This window comes from Lampetra planeri, chromosome 18, assembly GCF_965212315.1.
Source record: "Lampetra planeri chromosome 18, kcLamPlan1.2.h2, whole genome shotgun sequence".
Taxonomy (NCBI): domain Eukaryota; kingdom Metazoa; phylum Chordata; class Hyperoartia; order Petromyzontiformes; family Petromyzontidae; genus Lampetra; species Lampetra planeri.
In genome coordinates, this window is record NC_136124.1 from 249,736 (window position 1) to 269,231 (window position 19,496).

Genomic DNA, 19,496 nt, shown 5'->3' on the forward strand with positions numbered 1-19,496 from the left:
TGTTCTGTCAATTGTTCCAAGTGTGAATGTGAAGTTTCCAGGGTTCCCAACCGACGAGGTCAGAGGTCGGCAACCAAAATAACAGAAGGAGGCATTTTTTTCAAATTTGGTAAATAAATACTCAATAGTTAAAGAGCCACAATGCTCGTAAATACGAGACGGTGGGTCCTTGATAATAAACGTCGCAAAGTAGCCCTTAAAGAGCCGTATATGACTCCGGAGTGGCCGGTTGCCGACCACTGCGCTAGACATATGCCAGTGTATACGAAATGAAATAAGTGATTACATGCACAATTATTAACATTGGCTATCGTCACCATGACAATAACCGACAGTCACTTTGATAAATAAATGCGCGTTTTTGTAAGGATGAAAAATGTATATACGCTGCCGGAAGCTGGAAGGGACGATGCCCAGGTGATCCACACTTAGTCTATGAGCCCCGACCAGATATTTCACTTATCTCTCCGCCTGATGAAGACCGCTTGTGTTGCGATCGAAACGTCGTGGTTTTTTTATTTTACTATTTATATTTTTTATTGTGGTTTTTTGCTTCTATTATTTTAAATGTATTATTATTAAAAATTATTTTCTACGTGACTTTACTGAAAGAACCAATAATATTTGTCGGTACCACTTTAGTGTTTCCCATTTTTCTGTGTGGCCACTGACAGTGAATAATGCGATGACCATTTGAAATGAGTGGAGTTATCAAATAAATACGGATGATTATAACTTTATTTATGTTGAACTTCTTTCGCGACGTACATAGCCAACCGTGCTAATTGGAGCTACATGGAAGGACAACAGAAATTCGTTTTCAATCTAGATTGACTTTAGGTGGTACCAGTTTCTCCTCTGGCCCATCAACTAACCAGAGACACTGCAATACAGAGCTGACGAGAGCGCTCTCAGAGAAGAAGGCCTGGACTAACACGCACCTTTGTGCAATCGATGTCCCCATTGGAGCAGTGGCACACGTTGCATTCCTCCTTCCAGCTGGACCCATGGGAGTGATTCCTGCCGCTGGCCACACATGGCTGCGTTGGCTGTACGACTGTAATAGCAACACACGCAGGGCGACAGCGATTAACACACTTAATAATAACAATAATAGTTTTGTTATTTTGGTATTCGAGCCATTCTTATCGTGCAAGGCTACCACAAAGGTGCTGTTTTCATGGACATAATGTGCAGCAGTGTCGCAGTAGGCATGAGATCTTGTTATGTGCAATCGCAACTGCGTAATTTGCGGTGGAATTTTTCAAATTTTCCAAATTTGGATGAGGGCGGTAGGCAATGGCCTACTCTGTGTATGACGTCACCGGGATCTTTAACCATCCACTTCGAATCAGACGAAGCGCGCGTGTTCTGCCGTGAGGACACACCGTAGTCATAACCAGGGTGACTCTGCTGGACTACAACCGCGAATCGCTGCAACAAGCGGAAAACGTGCTGCCGCTGGGCCATGTCACCAACAAAATAGAATGTCTCTTCTTCGCAGACCTACACGCCGAGGCCACTTTTTTTCACGGCGGTCCTCGCGAGCCCACCACAGTCAGTCTTTTTGTGATTACCAACATATTTGTATGCTGATTAAACAACTGCACACCGCATGCACCTGATGATTGGTGTAATTACTGAAATCTCCACAATGGGGGTCATGAGTGGGGTCACCACCCTGTTCTGGTTTTTCCAGGACGTCCTCATTGTTTGACGCAGCTATCCTGGTAAATAACGCACCACCTAAGACGATGCATTTAAATAAAGTTCTCTCATCTCCCAGCATTGTGACATACTCGTGTTCCCATGTCCTGGGTTATGTTGTACCACAGTAGGTGGCAATCCTACTCATGAGGACAGCCAGGAGTTTCGAAGTTTTGTTAATGAGAAAAAATATACATTTAAAGTCACTCGTGGCAATGCGCTCTCTTGTAACGCCACCACGGCGGATGTATCAAACGGCAAGCAAGTTGCACTGTCGTTGATGTTGTTTCCTGAAAATCGGGGAGGCTTTCCTGGCTAGCAAACGTAGACTATGGTTGTAAATTCAAGCGAGGTCCTCCTCACCATCATGGCAGTGTCGTCCCGCACGGCCGGGGGGACACATGCACCGGTAGCCGTTAATCTCATCGATGCACGTGGCGTCCTTTGCACACGGCATGGACTGGCACTCGTTGATGTCTGTGGAAAACAACGGCACGGGCGTATGCATTAGGAAATCGTCGTCGTCATCGTCGTCATCGTGAGCCATGATCTATCCATGGCTGGCTGAAGGCCTCCTCAAAGCATCGCAATTTCCCACGGTCTCAATCCATCAAGCTCTTGCACGAAGGATGCCTTCTCAGGTGTGTTCCTTCCCTTTGATAGTAATACATCATGAGTCTCGATCACCGCTATCATCCACAGCTAGCGCCGTGTCTGTTGAAGCATCTGTACACCGCGGTGCAATGGATGTCATCCGTTCAAAAATGTATTGAGACGATTAAAATCTTGTACACTACCGCAGCAGACACGGGAGTCGTGCAGGTGTTATACTTACATGTACAGTTCTTGTTTTATTTAACGTCCAACACCAAAAAGACTCGCGAGCCAGTTGCAAGAAACCTGATTTACCAGTCTGCCACTGGAGTACCTGGAAACTGGTTGCATCAGGCTCTGCGTACCGACTGCAATACGCTACTCAGCCATCACCTCCTGCCAGTGGTCACAATACTGGCAGTTTAAATAACCATCAGCAGAAGCATTGGCTGGGGATAGGGGGGATCGACGCCTTGGACAAAAGGCTACCTGGGTTCTTGGTAAAGTTATTGGAATTTAAACCATTCTGAAGAGGAAAAAGAACCCAACGTAAATATTTTTGATGAAAACCACGTTAAGAATTGAATATGTACAGTGGTAAAAAAAAGTGAAAAAAACCCTGCAGCTTGCAGTATTTTGACGTTTAAACGATGCAATAATTCATCTCATTCTTTGCTCAGGTTTACATCTTCAGGATTAATTATTGACGCGACATCTCTCGTCTTGAACACTTCCAGGGCGCAACACAATCGTGGGCACCCGCTCCCTCGCTCGCCACGAGTGCCGACAGCGTGACTGACCGTGTTGATCAATGCACTGTAGCCAATGTCGTATTCATGATCGGGCAAAATTGCATGCGTATTTATAACCAGAGCACAGCCCAAAGTAACACACTTGAGGAGGCAATCGTTGTGCATGTGACGCGTACGTGCCGCCGATCCTTTTTTGCCAGGCGGCAGTGTTGATCAACACATTGCCAGGTATCGTGTTCACACGATCAAGCACAATTGCCATCCATTTTGACTTTCATCACATCACAAACAGAATAATAAAATATAACCATCGATAGCCTTTTTATCAATCCACTGCTGGATGAAGGCCTTCCCACGACATTGCTACCAATTCACGGTCTAGCGATGCCACATTCCGTCTCGATCCTGAAGATGAGCTGATGTTACCGCTCCGTCTCCGTGATGGCCACGCTTTCAGATGGCTTCCTCCCTTGGCTGCCTTTCCGTCAGAAATGATCTATCCACTGCTGGATTAAGGCCTCCAAAAGCTTGTAGCCGTCTCTAACGGATGGATGGCCTCTCGACCACTGGCCAGTTTCAAAGGTTTCTTGCCTATCGGTCACCATCCCCACGATCAGTGGGCCCTGCCCAACCAGGCCCTTAAATAAACTCAAGAGGAAGTGTGCCGTATTGACAGGGGAGTTTGCGTTAAAGAAGTGCAACTCACTTATTCTGCAGTCAGGCCCAGCGAATCCAGCTGCACACTCACAGCGGTACCAGTTCATCCCATCGACGCACGTTCCGCCATTGTAGCTGATAAAAACAACAACAACAACAAGCACACAAGTTGTTGTGTTAACGTATACAAGTATGACACACTAAAATAAATAACACAAGATGCCCTAAAGTATACATGCGGTCCGTACGAACAAAACAAACAAAGATCCATCCCCCTTTAAGCCTGACGAGACTATGGGGGCAAGTGTTGTTAGCAAGCACCTCTTAAGGCTGGCATGGTGCACACGGGGGTGCGGCGTGGCCAGGACCACACTCTGCTCGCTCTGTCTCCTCATTACTGACGTTGACACATCTCTACATTACCAGGTATACAGTTTTGGTTGAAATGACCTCGGGGAGGATCAGGCCAGGTTCAGACGTTATGGTGTATTCGGCCAGGAATTAAACTCTACTTCAGTTGCCCCTCGTCAAAGAACCCTTTGTCTGAGTAGATTTTAAATTGCTCTCAAAAACGGTTGTTAATTTACACATAGAGTACGCTGTTATGTTCCAGAATGCAGTCGTACTTTTAAATATACATAAAAAAACAAAGTATTGTATTAGTTTTAAACAGATAATTCTTTTTTAGAATTTATAAATTGTGGAAGCAATCCCACCACACTTCCCTCTTATATGTCACAAACAATAAACAGCGGAGCGTCGTTTAGGCTGTCATTTACTTTTTTTTTTAAAACGTTTAACCCCGGATTGCACGACAAATTGATGCGCTAAATAAATCACGTACCAGGGGTGAGAACTGCAATCGTTGATATCTGAAAATAAAACAAACAAAAGGAAACACATGATTAGGTTTCAAGCAGGTACATTTAAATTTTTTGGTTCTTTCGGGAAAGTCACGTAGATATAATAATAAAAAATGAAGTGAATGAGAAAAATAAAATAAAAATAATAAGAAACAAAAACACAAATGTAGACTGTAGCCTGGTTCTTAATCGGAGTGAGTGTACTGGCCATCTATAATGTAGACTGTAGCCTGGTATTAAGCTGGGTAAGTGTACTGGCAGTCTATAATGTAGACTGTAGCCTGGTTCTTAACCTAAGTGAGCGTACTGGCAGTCTATAATGGAGACTTATTATTGTTTTTTCAGTAATAAAAATAAAATAAAAAACAAAAACCACGACGTTTCGATCGCAATACAAGCGGTCGGCATGAGGAAAAGGGGGGTAAGCCTCTAAAGGCAAACTGTTTATAAAGGTTTAGAAATGGGCGTAGCCCAAGTGTGTCAGCAGCATGGGCGGGGCAGCTAATGTTAATGTAGGTAAAAAACAAGCAACTACACCAAAGGGCCGCCAGGCAACCATTGCACCTCGCTCCACACACCCACACTGCTGATAGTGGAGGTTGACAAGAAAACACAAATAAAGTCATGACTCAAAGTGGTTGATGACATCTTTCCAATGATTGCTGAGTTCATAACCATCCTCTCGGTTGAAATTGTGTCTGTGTCTGTATATATGGATGGCTTCATGAACAAATCTTTGTTGATAGCCAGTAGGCTTGCAAAGCCTTTGAAAAATAAATTTCGTGTGAGCCAGCCGCATTAAAATAATGATCAGCCACGGCTGAAGTATTGGTTCTACCATGTTTCAAATCTGCCTTATGCTCACGAACACAGTCCGAGACATGTTGTTTAGTTTCCCCAATGTCACTGGTACTGCAGATACAGCTTAGTTTGTAGACGCCGGGATATTGCATGTCAGGAATCTTGTCCATCACAAATGGGATCAGATCACAAATTTAATGTACTGTGTTAAATCGGACCTGGATCTTGTGTTTGTTCATGATTTTGGAAATCTTTCCGGTTACCCCTGCTATGTATGGCAAGGTGTTGGTTTTGATTGGATCCTCAGATGGCTCCTTCCTCACGGTTGGGGTGATGGCTTTGCGGATTGCGTAGTCAGAATATCCATTTGCCTTGGGAGCTTAATGTACATGTTTGAGTTCACTGGTTAGGTATTCATGGTCGATTAATGTATTCACATTTACCACAGCCGAAAAATCATCGTGAAAAGAGTTATACAACAATATTGTTTTTCTTCCACTCTCTCTCTCGCTCTTTCTCGCACATCGTATTGCAACGAAAGGCTTGTCCTATATTGAGTGATAATTGACCAGTTTCTGCTGCCTAATGTGCTCAGGAATACCAGCACACGTCACGACTCATTGCTCCTGAAAGAACGTCCTTGTAGGCCGCACGTACAATTCCACATACCACCGCCGCTGTCGTTTCACAAACAACGCTGCCCTGGCAGTGACCTGCTTGCAACATGCATGCAGCAGCTCTTAGAGCTCTGCGCGATTCTTTTTTTGCGTGACAACTATATATATATTGTGTATATATGACATTGATCCTTCCTACTGAGAGAAGGTAAGGAAGAAGTGCTCTTGGAATGTTGATAACGAAAAGTAATGTACCACTGTGGGCTACAGAGGAAAGTTTTCAATTGGTGCGCATTAGTGCCGGCTATCACATATGGTTCAGAAACACCATGAAAAATATAGTACAACATTTTTAAGTGTGCAATAAATCAACGAGAGATGCACGCTTCGAATTACATTGAGCAACAGAAAGAGGAACACGTGGATTAGAGAGCATATGTAGGTGAATGACATAGCCCAACTTATAAAGAAAAGTGAGCGTGCTTTGGCAAGACATGTCGCTTAGAAGGGATGACGGCAGATGGTCAAGAATAATATCGGAGTGGCAGCCAAGGAATGCAATACATCCCTAGATCCACCGAGGCCATGGGGGGATAATATCAGTTCATGCCCAGGTGCTGAATGGCTGCTACAGCGCAGAGCCGCAAGAGGTGGCTGCGGCAGATTGGGGAGGCCTTCATCCAGCAGTGGATTGATCATGTCTGAAGGTGACAATGATGACTGCCATTGACAGTGCAACTATTAATCATTTATCGCAGGTTCAATGTAACATTTACATCATCGCTATTGCAATGGAGCAAGTTTACATTGTTATGGTCACATGGGTATTTGGTAATAAGTACCATTGAGTACCATAGTTATTTGGTGATGTGTAGCATTAAGCAGGAATTGTTAAAACATTTAATACACTGGTCTCTAACATAGCGACTGGCTTTGGGCTTGCCAAAGATAAACGTGTCAAATTATTGCTTGAACATTTAAACATTAATAGGTTTCTATATGACGGATTTATATTTATTTTCCCTTGTAAATTTTTTAAGGTGGAAGATTTTAATTATTTTTCAGTAATTATCTACATATATTTAAAGTGTATTTCACACACAGGTTTACTCAATGTATCTTACAGGCCTACTGAGATTACTGTTGTTCACTGCAATTGTTTAAAAAAGTTGCGCTGAGTAAACGCAAAGGGAAAAAGACGTGAGTCAATGCAGTAGAATGTTTTTCTTCTGACTCGTGTTTTGCTGATTAATTATCTGAGCAGCCTGCAGTCCACTTTATCAGCAGGCCACCTTCCCTTTCCCAGTCATGTGGAGAAATATTGCTCAGGTCAAGCCAGAAATATCAACAGCTTTGTCCCTTCCTTATTTTATTTTCTTCATTCTTTTCACTCACTCCTTCCTGTTGAGTTCGCAAAATACACAACGGTGGCAGACTTGACTTCGCACTGCACTGACCTTCTCCCGTATTCCGACGTTAGCCAGACTAAACAGTTCCTCTCGGTTGTAAAAACAGCTCTCTCCTCTGTCCATATCACACTCAAAAACACGGAACCCTCAGGGCAATCTATCTCGGTGGACACGTGGATGCATAGCCCTGGGCGGTTTTGCTTTTAAAAGGCCCGTGGCAATGTCCGTCATACGGGGAAGGAAAGGATCACTTCTCCGAAGCAACCGGTGCTACCTCACCCCAGATTCAGACAATATCTTGCCTAAATAATATAATATCTTGCCTGCCGTTGTTTGATTACGTGTACGGTCACCGATCCGGTTGCACGTGATGTAACGTCGATGTGAGCGACGCTACGGCCGCGTAAGTTTCCGCGATTGTGCCACAGAGTTCAGTTCAGAAAAACCCAAAAACAAAAACACATCGGAGAAGCTATAACGTGTGTGGCCGCTGGCTTCCTTGAATGTCTCGGGACTTGATGTCTACAGGAATACTTGTATGGTCAGAGCATCCCCCAGTATCTCAATGTGGAAATGAGCATTGGGAGGCACCCACGTCCATTCGTAGCCCTGCACCAGCGATCAGAATTCTGCAACGTAATGGTCGGGGGCTGCAGTCTTTTAATACGATGACCAAAAGCAAGTGGACATATTTTTTTTTAAAATTAAATACACAAAGGGATGATGATGGGCAGAGCTGATCCTTGAGTAGCGAAGTATTAACTTGCAAGCCTTCCAGTTGTGAGCGTCATCTCTCTGCCACAGGGGATCCCTCAGAGCTCCCTCTGGTGGAGGCCCATCTGCCGAGTGGCGGCGTGAGCAAGCAGTTGTACGGGCTGCACCTTTGTCTTTGCCACGGTGCTGTCCAGCTTGGATCTTTGCTTACAGGGAGAGTGTGGCTACAACACGAAAGAACAACGTCACCCCTCTACAGCAACAGAGAACCCAGAAGGTAGCGCCGAGGTAGGGAAAAATGCAGTCGCATCAACTGCATAAACTGAGCAATAACATTTGGCACACGCTTGCACATTTCAGTGCGTGCATGTGCGGGCATGGTTCTTTTTTTTTATTCAACGTCGATATCATCTGTGGCACAGGAGAATATGCAGAGATGCATGGCGGCAGAGAGTGCCAGAGATCACTGTGCAAATAGAATAAGAGCGATCATTAGACTAAATGTCTCCCCTTCTGGCTCCAAAACACCAGGCCGCCAAGTGTCTCTCGAGGAAAGGCGAAACATTTTTTTTGGCACAAATGCTCAGCGACTGGGAGGGCAACAAGAAAAGAAAGTGTCGCATTGTTTTGGCTCCGGCTTTTCCCAACATTTTTGGCATGGAAGACGCCCTCTCTTTGAATATTTAAAAATATATTGCAGATGCCTGCTGATGTAAAATTCAGCCCAGGGAGTGGCACCATTGCACACTCGTTTTGTTTTCATCACTCAGGCATGCACACTTCAAATAATGTCCATAAAAGACAGCACAGGTGCCGAAGATTAACGGTGCAGAAGGCTCTAAACGTGTTCTAGATGCCTTACGGAGACGAAGGATGCTCCAAAAGCTCTTCAAAAGCAAGACTGCCGTCTACACGAAGTCAGCTACCAAGCGTTGACTTCGATCCTTCATTCCGCACCCCCCGCGCTCCCCCACCTGAAGTCGATAGGTCAGTTGAATACTACGCAGCGCTAAGTAAAGATTGATTGCCCTGTGGAGCAACTGGTTGCCTAGGAGCAAATGCGAAATCTTCACCACCGGCTCAAAACTACCAAGAGAGATTGGTACTGGCCATTGCTCAATTTGAGTGCTGGGACACTGCGACCATCAGACATAAATATACAAGTGGTCACTAAGTCTGTAGCAGACATGAAGAATTAAAAAAGCTATGGGTTTGCTTCTCACTGCTAAAGGTCTGTGCATATGCACGCTCTCTTGTTGGTACAAGACGACAAACAAGGCACAATTAGCATTTTCCTTCATCGTTAACGTAGTTTGTTTAATCTTTCCTTTTTTATAATTTGGGGGCGAATTGTGTCCCGCTTGTTGCATTAAGTGCTCGACTTTCGGTTGCGTTTAGACGCTGCAAAACATTCCAATCGTATGACAGAGAGTGATGAGCAGTACGTCGAGAGAAAGCGAAGTGGCTCGCCATTACGCAGGGCCTCGCATCCTCGCAGGATGTTGAGAGATCGGCCGAACGTATGGGGGGGGGGGGGGGACAAGAATGGGGAAACGAATCTTCCAAACAGCGATGTGACAACCTGGACAGCAGCGCGTGTGCGCTGTCGAGGCGGCAACGGACGTCATCACCCAGCGGCGCAGCTTGTGTGATGCCCGCGCGACGGTCGCGCGCAACTGCCGACAATAGAGTGCTGCGAGTTGGTCGCATTTGTTCTGCGCTTGCGAGCGTCTCCCTCTCTACCCTCCTCGGAGCTGGTGACGACGTCAACGCTAACGTGACTCACCCTGGGTACAGTTGGCGCCCTCCCATCCGCTCTGACAGATGCACTTGTAGGAGTCTCCGCTGATGACGCAGGTGGCTCCGTTCTGGCACGGGTTCGGCACGCACGCGATGCTCTGGGCTGAACGAGTGTAGAGGAGACCGGGAGGGGGCGGGGGGGGGGAGTGGTTTCCCATCACAAGTTTGCCACTGTGGCCATCGGCACCACCAACGCGTGCCGTCCTCGTGATCGCCTTGGGAGCGTCAACAGTTTATTTGACGACCGTTTGAGTCATGACCGTCGTTAAACAGTCACTGTTAACCGGTCGCGATAGCGGTGGTGCGAACGCCATCGTCAGTGTGAAACCAATATCATCATCATCATCATGTTTGTTAAACGAGCAGTTATCTATCAGCAACGTGACAGATATTGTCCTACAAATGTTATCACTATTCTCCTCATCATCGAACCACCACCGCTATCTTCAATTTAATTTACAACCCTTTGTCAATCCACTGCTGAATGAAGGCCTTCCCACAACGTTTCGGTCGTGGAGGATATTTGACCATACTTCACCACACTGGCGAGTGGAGGGGAAGGGGTGGTGATGACCGCTTCTTATACCATGCGCCAATGATGTTACGTTATGGCAGGGAATCAAACTCAGGTCTGCTGGGTTCATAGCACCATGAGCTATCCACAAACACCACCACTTCCACACATCTTAAAAAAAATCATCATTATCAATTGCTATAATTAACGACATTAAACAATACATATCATTACTGAGACAAATACAATATATATTTCAGAAGCACTGCTTTCATTCGATAAAGCGCACTTCATACTCATCCCCATCACAGGAATGTGGAATTTGCACCACCTGTTAAAGGGCTCTAAGTGGAAGATAAGCACGACCCTATGCTCACCTGGACAGGAAGCAATTTTCTTTTTCTACACTCCACACCTTCCGTACGCGTTATGTAAAGACGAACGCCCCGCAAGTCACCGATTTAGCATCGTGTGGGAAAATAGAATGAAACGAGCAACACAAATGAGGCAATGTTTTTCGCATGAATCACACCTCGATACCCCACGATGCTAAAATGCGTCAGAAAAGCAGCGCGAGGCGTGATGCAGTTTCGCGGGGGGTACCAAAAATAACTTGCGTGGTGCGGTGGGGTGCGGTGGGTGACGGCGACAGAGCGGTGGTGGCTATTACCGATGTTGCACGTGGAGCCCTCCCAGCCTGTAGGGCAGGAACATCTGAACGTGTCTCCCACATCAAAGCACTCCCCGCCATTGTTGCACGTCGCTTCGTCACAGTGGCTGATTTCTGTTTGCAAGGTGCCACATTTAAATAACACCACACACACACAAGCAAAGGCACGCAAACGCATCATCACCAGCCGCCCGTCTTACATTGCACTCACGCGTAACACGCAGGGCAGGCCACACGGTTAAGGCCCGAGGGCTGGACACGTCGCGCTGTGGACTATATTCTTAATCTATGAGCTTATTCAGCAGATGCTGGTTACAAGCACACCTTGTATAAGCAAAGTTCTCATACAAGCAACAAGTCCTTACATTACATCGGGGGGGGGGCAGGCGAGGGGCAACTTCTGATACAAGCACGCTCTACTGTGGATATAAACACGCCTGGGGCCTCGCTCGCAAGGGGTGTGCTTATATCCAGGCTCAACTGTGTGCATTCTCCCCCTCGTATTATTTCTCTTCTTAACGTATTTTTATTTTTATTTTCCTTTCATCTTTTTTTTGTTGATAAAAAAGAAGAAGAAACAGTATGGTACAGTTTGGATATATTAGCAGCAGCTGCACCTCAGGTGCACTGGCAGCATTGCACAGAAACGAAGCTCCACCATTTTGTTCGTTCATTTACATATTCCAGAAAGTGCAAGGGTCTTTCATAGGCAGGGGGGGTGGGAAGAGGAAAGTCTCGTGCCTTCATCTGTTTATTTGAATATAAAGTTACATACACGGTATTACATTTTAAATTCTTCTTCTATTGCTTTCCTATGGCCTATGAAGATCAACTGTCAGATAATTCGGTTGTGATTTAGCCATTCCATTGCTTCGTCCAAGAGTTGGTGAATCACAGATACATCCCATGCACCCACCCACCTGCCTTCATGTGTCTTGTTTGTGGCAGCGCTAATTTATACGATCCGCGGTTTGGAGGTCATAGTCGTGATCGCACACAGGAGGTTAAATTAACCATCACCAATACATTGTAAGGGGTGCAACGGTGCATCATTAATTATTAACATAAAATCCTCAGTTTGAGATACACCATCGCATTGTGTGTGCAAGTAACTGGAGGTGTTTTTCTCAGTTTGCATACATTAGTGGGATTACATCGCAATGTTGAAATAATAATACTCAATTGTTGTATACCATTGGGATGGCGGGATGGTAGGATTGAATAATTCCACCCCTTATAAATACACCAAAATTATATACCTAGGGGTTTATAAATATATATCTCACAGATTTCAGAGCAGGTTTGTGACTTGTATGAAATTTCGCTGGAGATTACAACCTACACCATGTCGGTTATCTGAAAAGCTAAATTAAATCGCACAATTGCCCACGTGACAAGTTTATTTCTCTGGCTTTGTCGCATGGTGGAGGGTGCATAGCTCGAATTGACATCATACCCACAATTGACGGTCCCAATATTGGAGCGTTGAGACTCTCCAAACAATTTGTGGCACTCACTTGAGTGGCAGGTCTTCCCCTTCCAGCCGTTCTTGCACTCGCAGGAGAAGTCATTGACCAGGTCGTGACAGGTTCCTCCGTTCAGGCAGGGGTTGTGATTGCTGCAGTCGTCAACATCTGCATGGACACGTGAGCGCAACATTCAAGCGTTGCTGTGTGTGCATGTTTTACTATGCAATGATGAATCGATTAAAATCGATTCTTATGCTCACTACAGATGCATTGAATTGTTTGCTCAAATAAACAAGAAATAAGCCTGCACATGCATTTTTGGTAAAGTGGTAAAGGTACAGTCCTGCAATCACTTGCTTATGACACTGTTGGCAGAAGAGTCTCCACGAGAGGGAGCTCTAGAGTGCCACGCTAGAGGGTATTTGGCCTACTCTTCCACGCTGGCCACACTTCTTGGAAGAGGGGGGAGCACCCCCACCTTTACTGCACCACACGCAGACTGCCGATGCACTTTTACCACGTAACAATTTGATTAGATGTTTAAGGTAGATTGTTACTGCTGTACTTTTGCAAGTTTTACATATGAGCATTCTAGCGGATAAAACATACAAACTTAGACAGACAAAACAACCAAGACAAAAAATAGGAATCATCGCTTAACACCGAAGCGTGACACCCAAATTGTGACAGTTCATCGGATTCGCTGGGGTACAGAATTGTTACCTGCCTAATTCATACGGTTAAAAGGGCAGTATAACATGAACGCGGCTGACCTTTGGCACAGATGCCAGTGGCAAATACCAATTGTTTTCTGAGACATGCGCACAGCCCCCATCCCATCCCCACTCCCCCTCCAGTGACTTGTGTTAACTAAACCCCGTGACCTATTAACGCGTTTTGTATGAGACTCATCTCGCACAGTAGAGCCCAGTACTCTATGGCAACCTTATGTAATAATTTACCAGCCAACTCGGCACTTGGTAGCATTGCGTTAAAACTGACAGCTCAAGTTAAAGAGGACAGCGAATGGAGCAACTGGAAATGTTATATCACAGCACGTGCTCACCTCAATTGCACAATAACAGTGGTTGGCGGTGTGGGTGCGCGATTAAACCAGCAATGAGTTCGATTTCCTGCCATGGCTGGCATCAGTAGTGAATGATATCTGAACTGGTCCTGAGCCTCCATTCTTCAGTAACACCCACACTGATCAGCATGGTGAAGTATGGTTAAACAACTCCCACGAACGATGCGGCATGGTGAGGCCATCGTGCAGCCGGTCAACTGACAACGGGCTATGCATTATACGTGCACTCACAAATCCTCCTAAACAAATTACAACGTGCAAAAATCCCTTCATAACTCTTGCCTGAAATACTCCAAATTACATACCCCACATTTCTGCAATTGGTTATCTAATGTGTAGCGTACCACCACATGCTGGGTGGCGCCAGGCATGGATTAGGGTCATCCTGGGCCATTAGCCAGGATCATATTTTGAGCCTCCTCCATCCAATGCCTCCGAGCCTGTTACTACTCTCCTCCCTTCTGCAGATCACAGATGGCCCCGCTTCTATTAATGATGGGTACCTTTACACTGGCACACATCTGAGTCGAGCCAGCATGCAGCCTTAATGCTATGGGTTGTTGTCCACTGGCAAATTGCCGAGCCAAGCCAGAACCAAACTGTGATTATTGCCACACAAGGTACCTGGATCTGGCTCGGGCCTAAGCAAAGCAAAGGGCATGGCTAATGACGTATTAATTGCATGTGACGTCAGCGGCACAGCACGGATTTTCCAGTGGAAAAACCAACTGCCGCATCCTGACCCATGCCGGGCTGCCTTTGCGCGGCCCCAGCGTAGCTCACTTGTAGAGTTCAAAGGAGACATTAGTAGTCGATGTCCCACTCTGAGCAACCAGCTGTGCTGCTGTGGGCCCCCATGCACAGTCAAATCTTGAAAACCATAGCAAGTAGGTAATCTAGGCATGTCTGACTCATGCCGCATTCCCATGATCACTGAAAAGTGGGCTAGCTCAGAATACGAACTGGGTAAGTGAGCCTGACCCGCAGATTCCCATGGCAGGTTTACCGGGCCAAGCCAGCACACCAATGGGGCCCACGTAGTCCCCCTACACTGGGCCGCGTGGCTCGTACCGCTAGGTGAACTACGTACTTCCAGACAGGCCACCCTGATAAGCAGTCGTGATGTCACAGGGTCACCACGGAAAAGAGCTCAGTGGGCTATGCTTTTAACGGCAGAAAATTGTACAAATAATAGACTTCAGGTTAGGACGGCAACATCTAACGGTGGGGTGGGGGGGGGAGGTTGTGGAGTAGGAGGTGGCAAGCCCATCGAGAAATGAGCCACGAAGGGAAGCGTTCCTGGAACGGCCCAACAAGGCCGAGGTCTGATTTCTAATGACCGTCAGAACAACAGAGCGTCGAAGCTAAACACCACAACCCCCCGGTGGATGAATGGCATCGCGGTGCACGGAGTGGATGATGGGAAACTCACCGTTCTCACAGAACTCGCCATCCCAGCCATCGGGGCACATGCACTGGAAGGAGTTGATGCCATCCAAACACGTTCCTCCATTGTGACACGCACCCTCCGCGCAATCGTTCACATCTAGGGCGCAGCGAGACACACGCACGCACACACACGCGCAACGACAGTTAGACGTTGGAGCATGGTAAGCTTAAAACAAACTGAGAAATGCATACTGTCAGGATATTTCTTTGAGATGCATTTGCATAAAAATGTTGAACATATTTAATTTGGCAGATTATCAAAAAATAGCACGGAGATTTAACATACTTTTTGGTTCTTTTGGTAAAGTCACGTAGTTAGAAATAAAATCAAACAAATCACGACGTTTAGATCGCAACACAAGCGGTCGTCATCTTCTTTCTTTTGCCTGATGACGACCGCTTGTGTTGCGATCGAAACGTCGTGATTAGTTTGATTTTATTTCTACCTACGTGTCTGTACCGAAAGAACCAAATAATATAGATTCCTGCATTCACGAAAGCTTCAAATCAAGGGAGATTTAACAGTTTATGAATGTAATGCGTGAATACGTATTAAAGTCTTTATGTTTTGTTTATTTGTTTATACGGTGTATGAAAAATAAGCAAATATATTAATACACCCATGCCATGCAGTGAGAATCATGCAGGTATACTAAAAATAAATATAACAAATATTATGATTCCTATATTAAACAATGTTTATAACTGCACATCAGTTGTCCTTTTGTTTGCTCTTGAAAACCCCTAAAGCAATCTGAACACTGTACACCTCGCTCAAAACAGTTTACAGTTATGGCATTCGCAATAGGTGCACTGGGAAAACCCAGGAGCGCAAAGCTACAAGGTCATGTGACATCACCCACCCCCCGTCCGAACCATCATTTACAACTGAAACAATTGAGCAACGGAGTCTGGGGACCTGTAAGCTCGCGTCGGCGGCGACCATCAAATGGCAGCGCTGGCGGCGGCATTCCTGCAGCAGCTGACTCGGCGAGAAGCCTCCGTCTACTCACTACAGCAGTGTCGCCACAGACGCGGGCATGTCCAACACCGATGGTGGAAAATTAATAATAGCCCACAATGTGACTGCCGTAACTGATCCCAAACAGTGGACTGCATTGTAACACCGCTGCCCTCTTCGATAATTCGCTGGCAGCATTTCAAATATTCAACCATGCGGCTACTCCTGAAGCTGCCCACTGGTTCACTTGCCAACCCCATGGACGTGTAGATGTTGCCGATCAACTCAATGTCACACGAAACGAGAACGAGCAGTTGTATTGTTAGCTTCACACATTGATAACCAGAAGACAAGCAAAGCCAACTGGCCGAGCGAATGCATCCCCTGTGACGTCATTGGAAATGATCAGACCATTGTGCACTACTATGACCCACCTAATCGCCGGTGGCTGTGACCCGACTTGCAAATGTGATGATTAATCACAAATGACTAAATCATAAACAATAATAAAGTATTGCGTATATTATTGTTCTTTATTTATCTGATGGCCCAAGTCTACATTGCAAAGGACGTGACGTTTCAAAACAGAATTTGTATGGATTCCACATGAAGCAAAATACAATTACTTTACTCGAAAAGGAAAATAATTTACAACGCACAGAATTACTGCTACATATATACACGGTATTGTAAATATACTAATCTGTGCGCGGTTAGGAAGCCTTTCCAGTACGGACAACAAAGGTATCAAAAGAGAAGGATTTTGAAAGTTAACCACAGGAGCTGTGATTAGCACACAGCTTAAAAAAATAAATGATCAGGCCTTTAAAACCACATCATGCGACCCTTGCCCAATTTAAGTCATGGCGTAAGGAGGCCGCTTAGGCCACATCGAATTATTGAGCCGGGTAACGTAACTTGATGATAGAGTCTTAGCCAGGTGTTGCACAATGCCTAATCTTTCTATATTCTTTGTTTGCCTGGGCTAGTCAGGGCGGGGGCATGCATTCGAAATGTGTGCCACTTCTCCTGGATGAGATGTTCACCCCCAGAAATAATGATGGAGAGGCTAAAGAGGTCACCGCTCACTCTCGCAGGTGTCGTGTAATTCTTTGCCACCAACTCATTGGGTTTGCAGTTGTAGGACTTGCTTGGGAAGATTTGTAACATCTATTTATCTATGTAAGATCAAATATCAGAAACATTGATAATTGGCCGGGTCAGTCTTGATAACAACATTCAACAGTGCATTGTCAGCTGCAATCAAATCTCACGTATGCATGAATGTTGAACTTCTTTCGCACCGTGCGCAGCCAACCGTGGTAATCGGAGGTACGGAGGGAGGACAACAAACTAAACCCAAAAAAAGGCCGAGTTGATATTTCGTTGGAAGACAACTTCACGGTTTCCCATAAATGCATCAACACTAAAAGGTATCTTTCACCATGGTGAAGAGATTCAACTATGCAGCATTATACGCAAGCACACAAACTCAAATGGGTGGAGGAGAAGACGGATGCTCACCACGGAACTACTGAATTGCCAACTAACAGCGTTTGCCTTCAGTATCACTGGTAGCATTACAGGGTAATGGGTGGATATTACTGTATGTTTTAATGGTGAAATCCTTTAAAAATGCATATTTGGCGTTGTTTACAGATACAATTGAAATAAATGGCTCTGAAGAGTACATATCTTTCTCCCAATAGACTCACTAATTCTTTCCCACCTTGCTAATTATATGAATTGCTGAGTTGGAGTGTCATAAAGGTGAAGCCTTAAAAGTTCAACATACCAGCCTACGTGTTAAACTGGGCTTATTAAATGCTTGTTTTCAATTTACTGTTTCCGCACACAGTAGTCCTTATGGCAGTACCCCGGGGTACAAAATAATACAAAATGGCCGGGGCAATTAAATATTTTATTTCTGGGACACTATTTTTTCCAGGGGTGTACTTCAATCCGCGACTGGGGTACCAATCAAGCCGACATCAGTGCCACTCCGCGATGTCGAAACGCAGCGAGGACGATTGCGCTGAAACCCCGAACGCTTGTGGTATGCACCGTAGTGGTACATCGTGTACAGCTCGTCGAGATGAGTCGATTGCCGCATCGCCGACCATCAACAGACTAAGAATGACTGCATCACAGACATTGTGCGTGAGCCGGGGTACTATGGTACCCCGGGGTACAGCCATGAGGTTCAAATGTTAACATATGAGAGCCATGATTGATGTACAGAACTGCTACTTGCAAAGTATGTCGGTGGGTCTTTCATATCAACTTCACAATTTCCAATTTGCTCTGTTCAAGGTCACGAAGTAACCAATGGCCGATGGCATTATTGCCAACGCAAAGTGCCGGTTACTTCCATTCCATGAGATTTTACAACTGCTGCAGTCGTCACCTGACCACCAAGGACCATCCTTGTCGACTCCTCGTGGCTGGCTTTTTACATCTTTGCCTTGGTTGCTGATGTTTGTTGACCTTTGGATTAACATATGAAGGTGAAGGCTCTAGAACATTGTCTTGATGCTCTTGGAATTCCCTGGAATGCGTGATTTAATACCAACAATAATATAGCGCATTTGGTATTCACGCTATTGCTATAATACGAAGTTACCACGAAGGCACTATGTTTTAAAGAACAGTGTAGTCTGCCAAGGAGGGGGCGTTTTTTTGCCATGTGCTTTTACCCATATAAGTAACCTGCAAGTCGTTTTTATTATGTTTGCCAATTTTGAAACCGTGGCGCTGGCACAAATAGACAACTCTCTTGGCAAGTGACATCGTGGGATCTTTAAGGTCGACTGTGAAGCACATTCTACTAATAATAAACCCCACAGCATTCACCGGTGCAGCAACTAGGCTCGCCGCAAACCTCTGAAATAAACTGCCGCTCGGCCACATCACCATGGCGGGTTTTTAAAGCGTGTGTGTATATGTGTGTAGTGTAAAATGAACACACTTACTTTCATGGCAGAAGGATCCACGGAAGCCGGAGTTGCACATGCAGGTGAAGTTGCCACCGGCCTGGCTGAGGCAGCGTCCGTTAGGGCCACACACAGTGGAGGTGACGTGCGCCACTCCGCTCTCCGACGTGTTGGAGGGCACGGCCACCGTGCAGCTGTCGATAACTGTGCACGGGCAACGGCAACGAACGGCTCCATCACTCCCCTATCGCTCTACCACCATTGTTACTGCTCCGGTGAACTTCACTTATTGATTCCTCCACCTACCATGTTGAGGAATCGGCCTACCGCACTCACTGTTTCATCTTGTCCATACCGCGTGAAACCACAGGTCACAGGAACGTATAAACTCACCCACTCACCTACCCAACTACTCACTCACACTCTCACCCACGACACCGCAGGTCACAACAATACGCGCACTCACCCACTCATCTTCCCACTCAAAAAAAAGACAAAG

At 45.7% G+C, this 19,496-nt stretch overlaps 1 protein-coding gene across 3 annotated transcripts in view; it reads right to left on the reverse strand.

Annotated features, from left to right (window-relative positions):
• The window catches only part of LOC144723439 (protein jagged-1-like), a 122,333-nt gene that overhangs the window by 9,936 nt on the left and 92,901 nt on the right, over positions 1-19,496 (reverse strand). For all 3 annotated transcript variants that reach the window (XM_078602200.1, XM_078602199.1, XM_078602197.1), the window contains exons 14-22: positions 19,037-19,201; positions 15,087-15,200; positions 12,616-12,732; positions 11,099-11,212; positions 9,901-10,017; positions 4,555-4,582; positions 3,760-3,845; positions 2,071-2,184; positions 942-1,057 (exon numbers count right to left, since the gene is read on the reverse strand). In XM_078602200.1, coding sequence (XP_078458326.1) covers positions 942-1,057; positions 2,071-2,184; positions 3,760-3,845; positions 4,555-4,582; positions 9,901-10,017; positions 11,099-11,212; positions 12,616-12,732; positions 15,087-15,200; positions 19,037-19,201 — 971 coding nt within the window. The remainder of the gene's footprint in view (positions 1-941; positions 1,058-2,070; positions 2,185-3,759; positions 3,846-4,554; positions 4,583-9,900; positions 10,018-11,098; positions 11,213-12,615; positions 12,733-15,086; positions 15,201-19,036; positions 19,202-19,496) is intronic.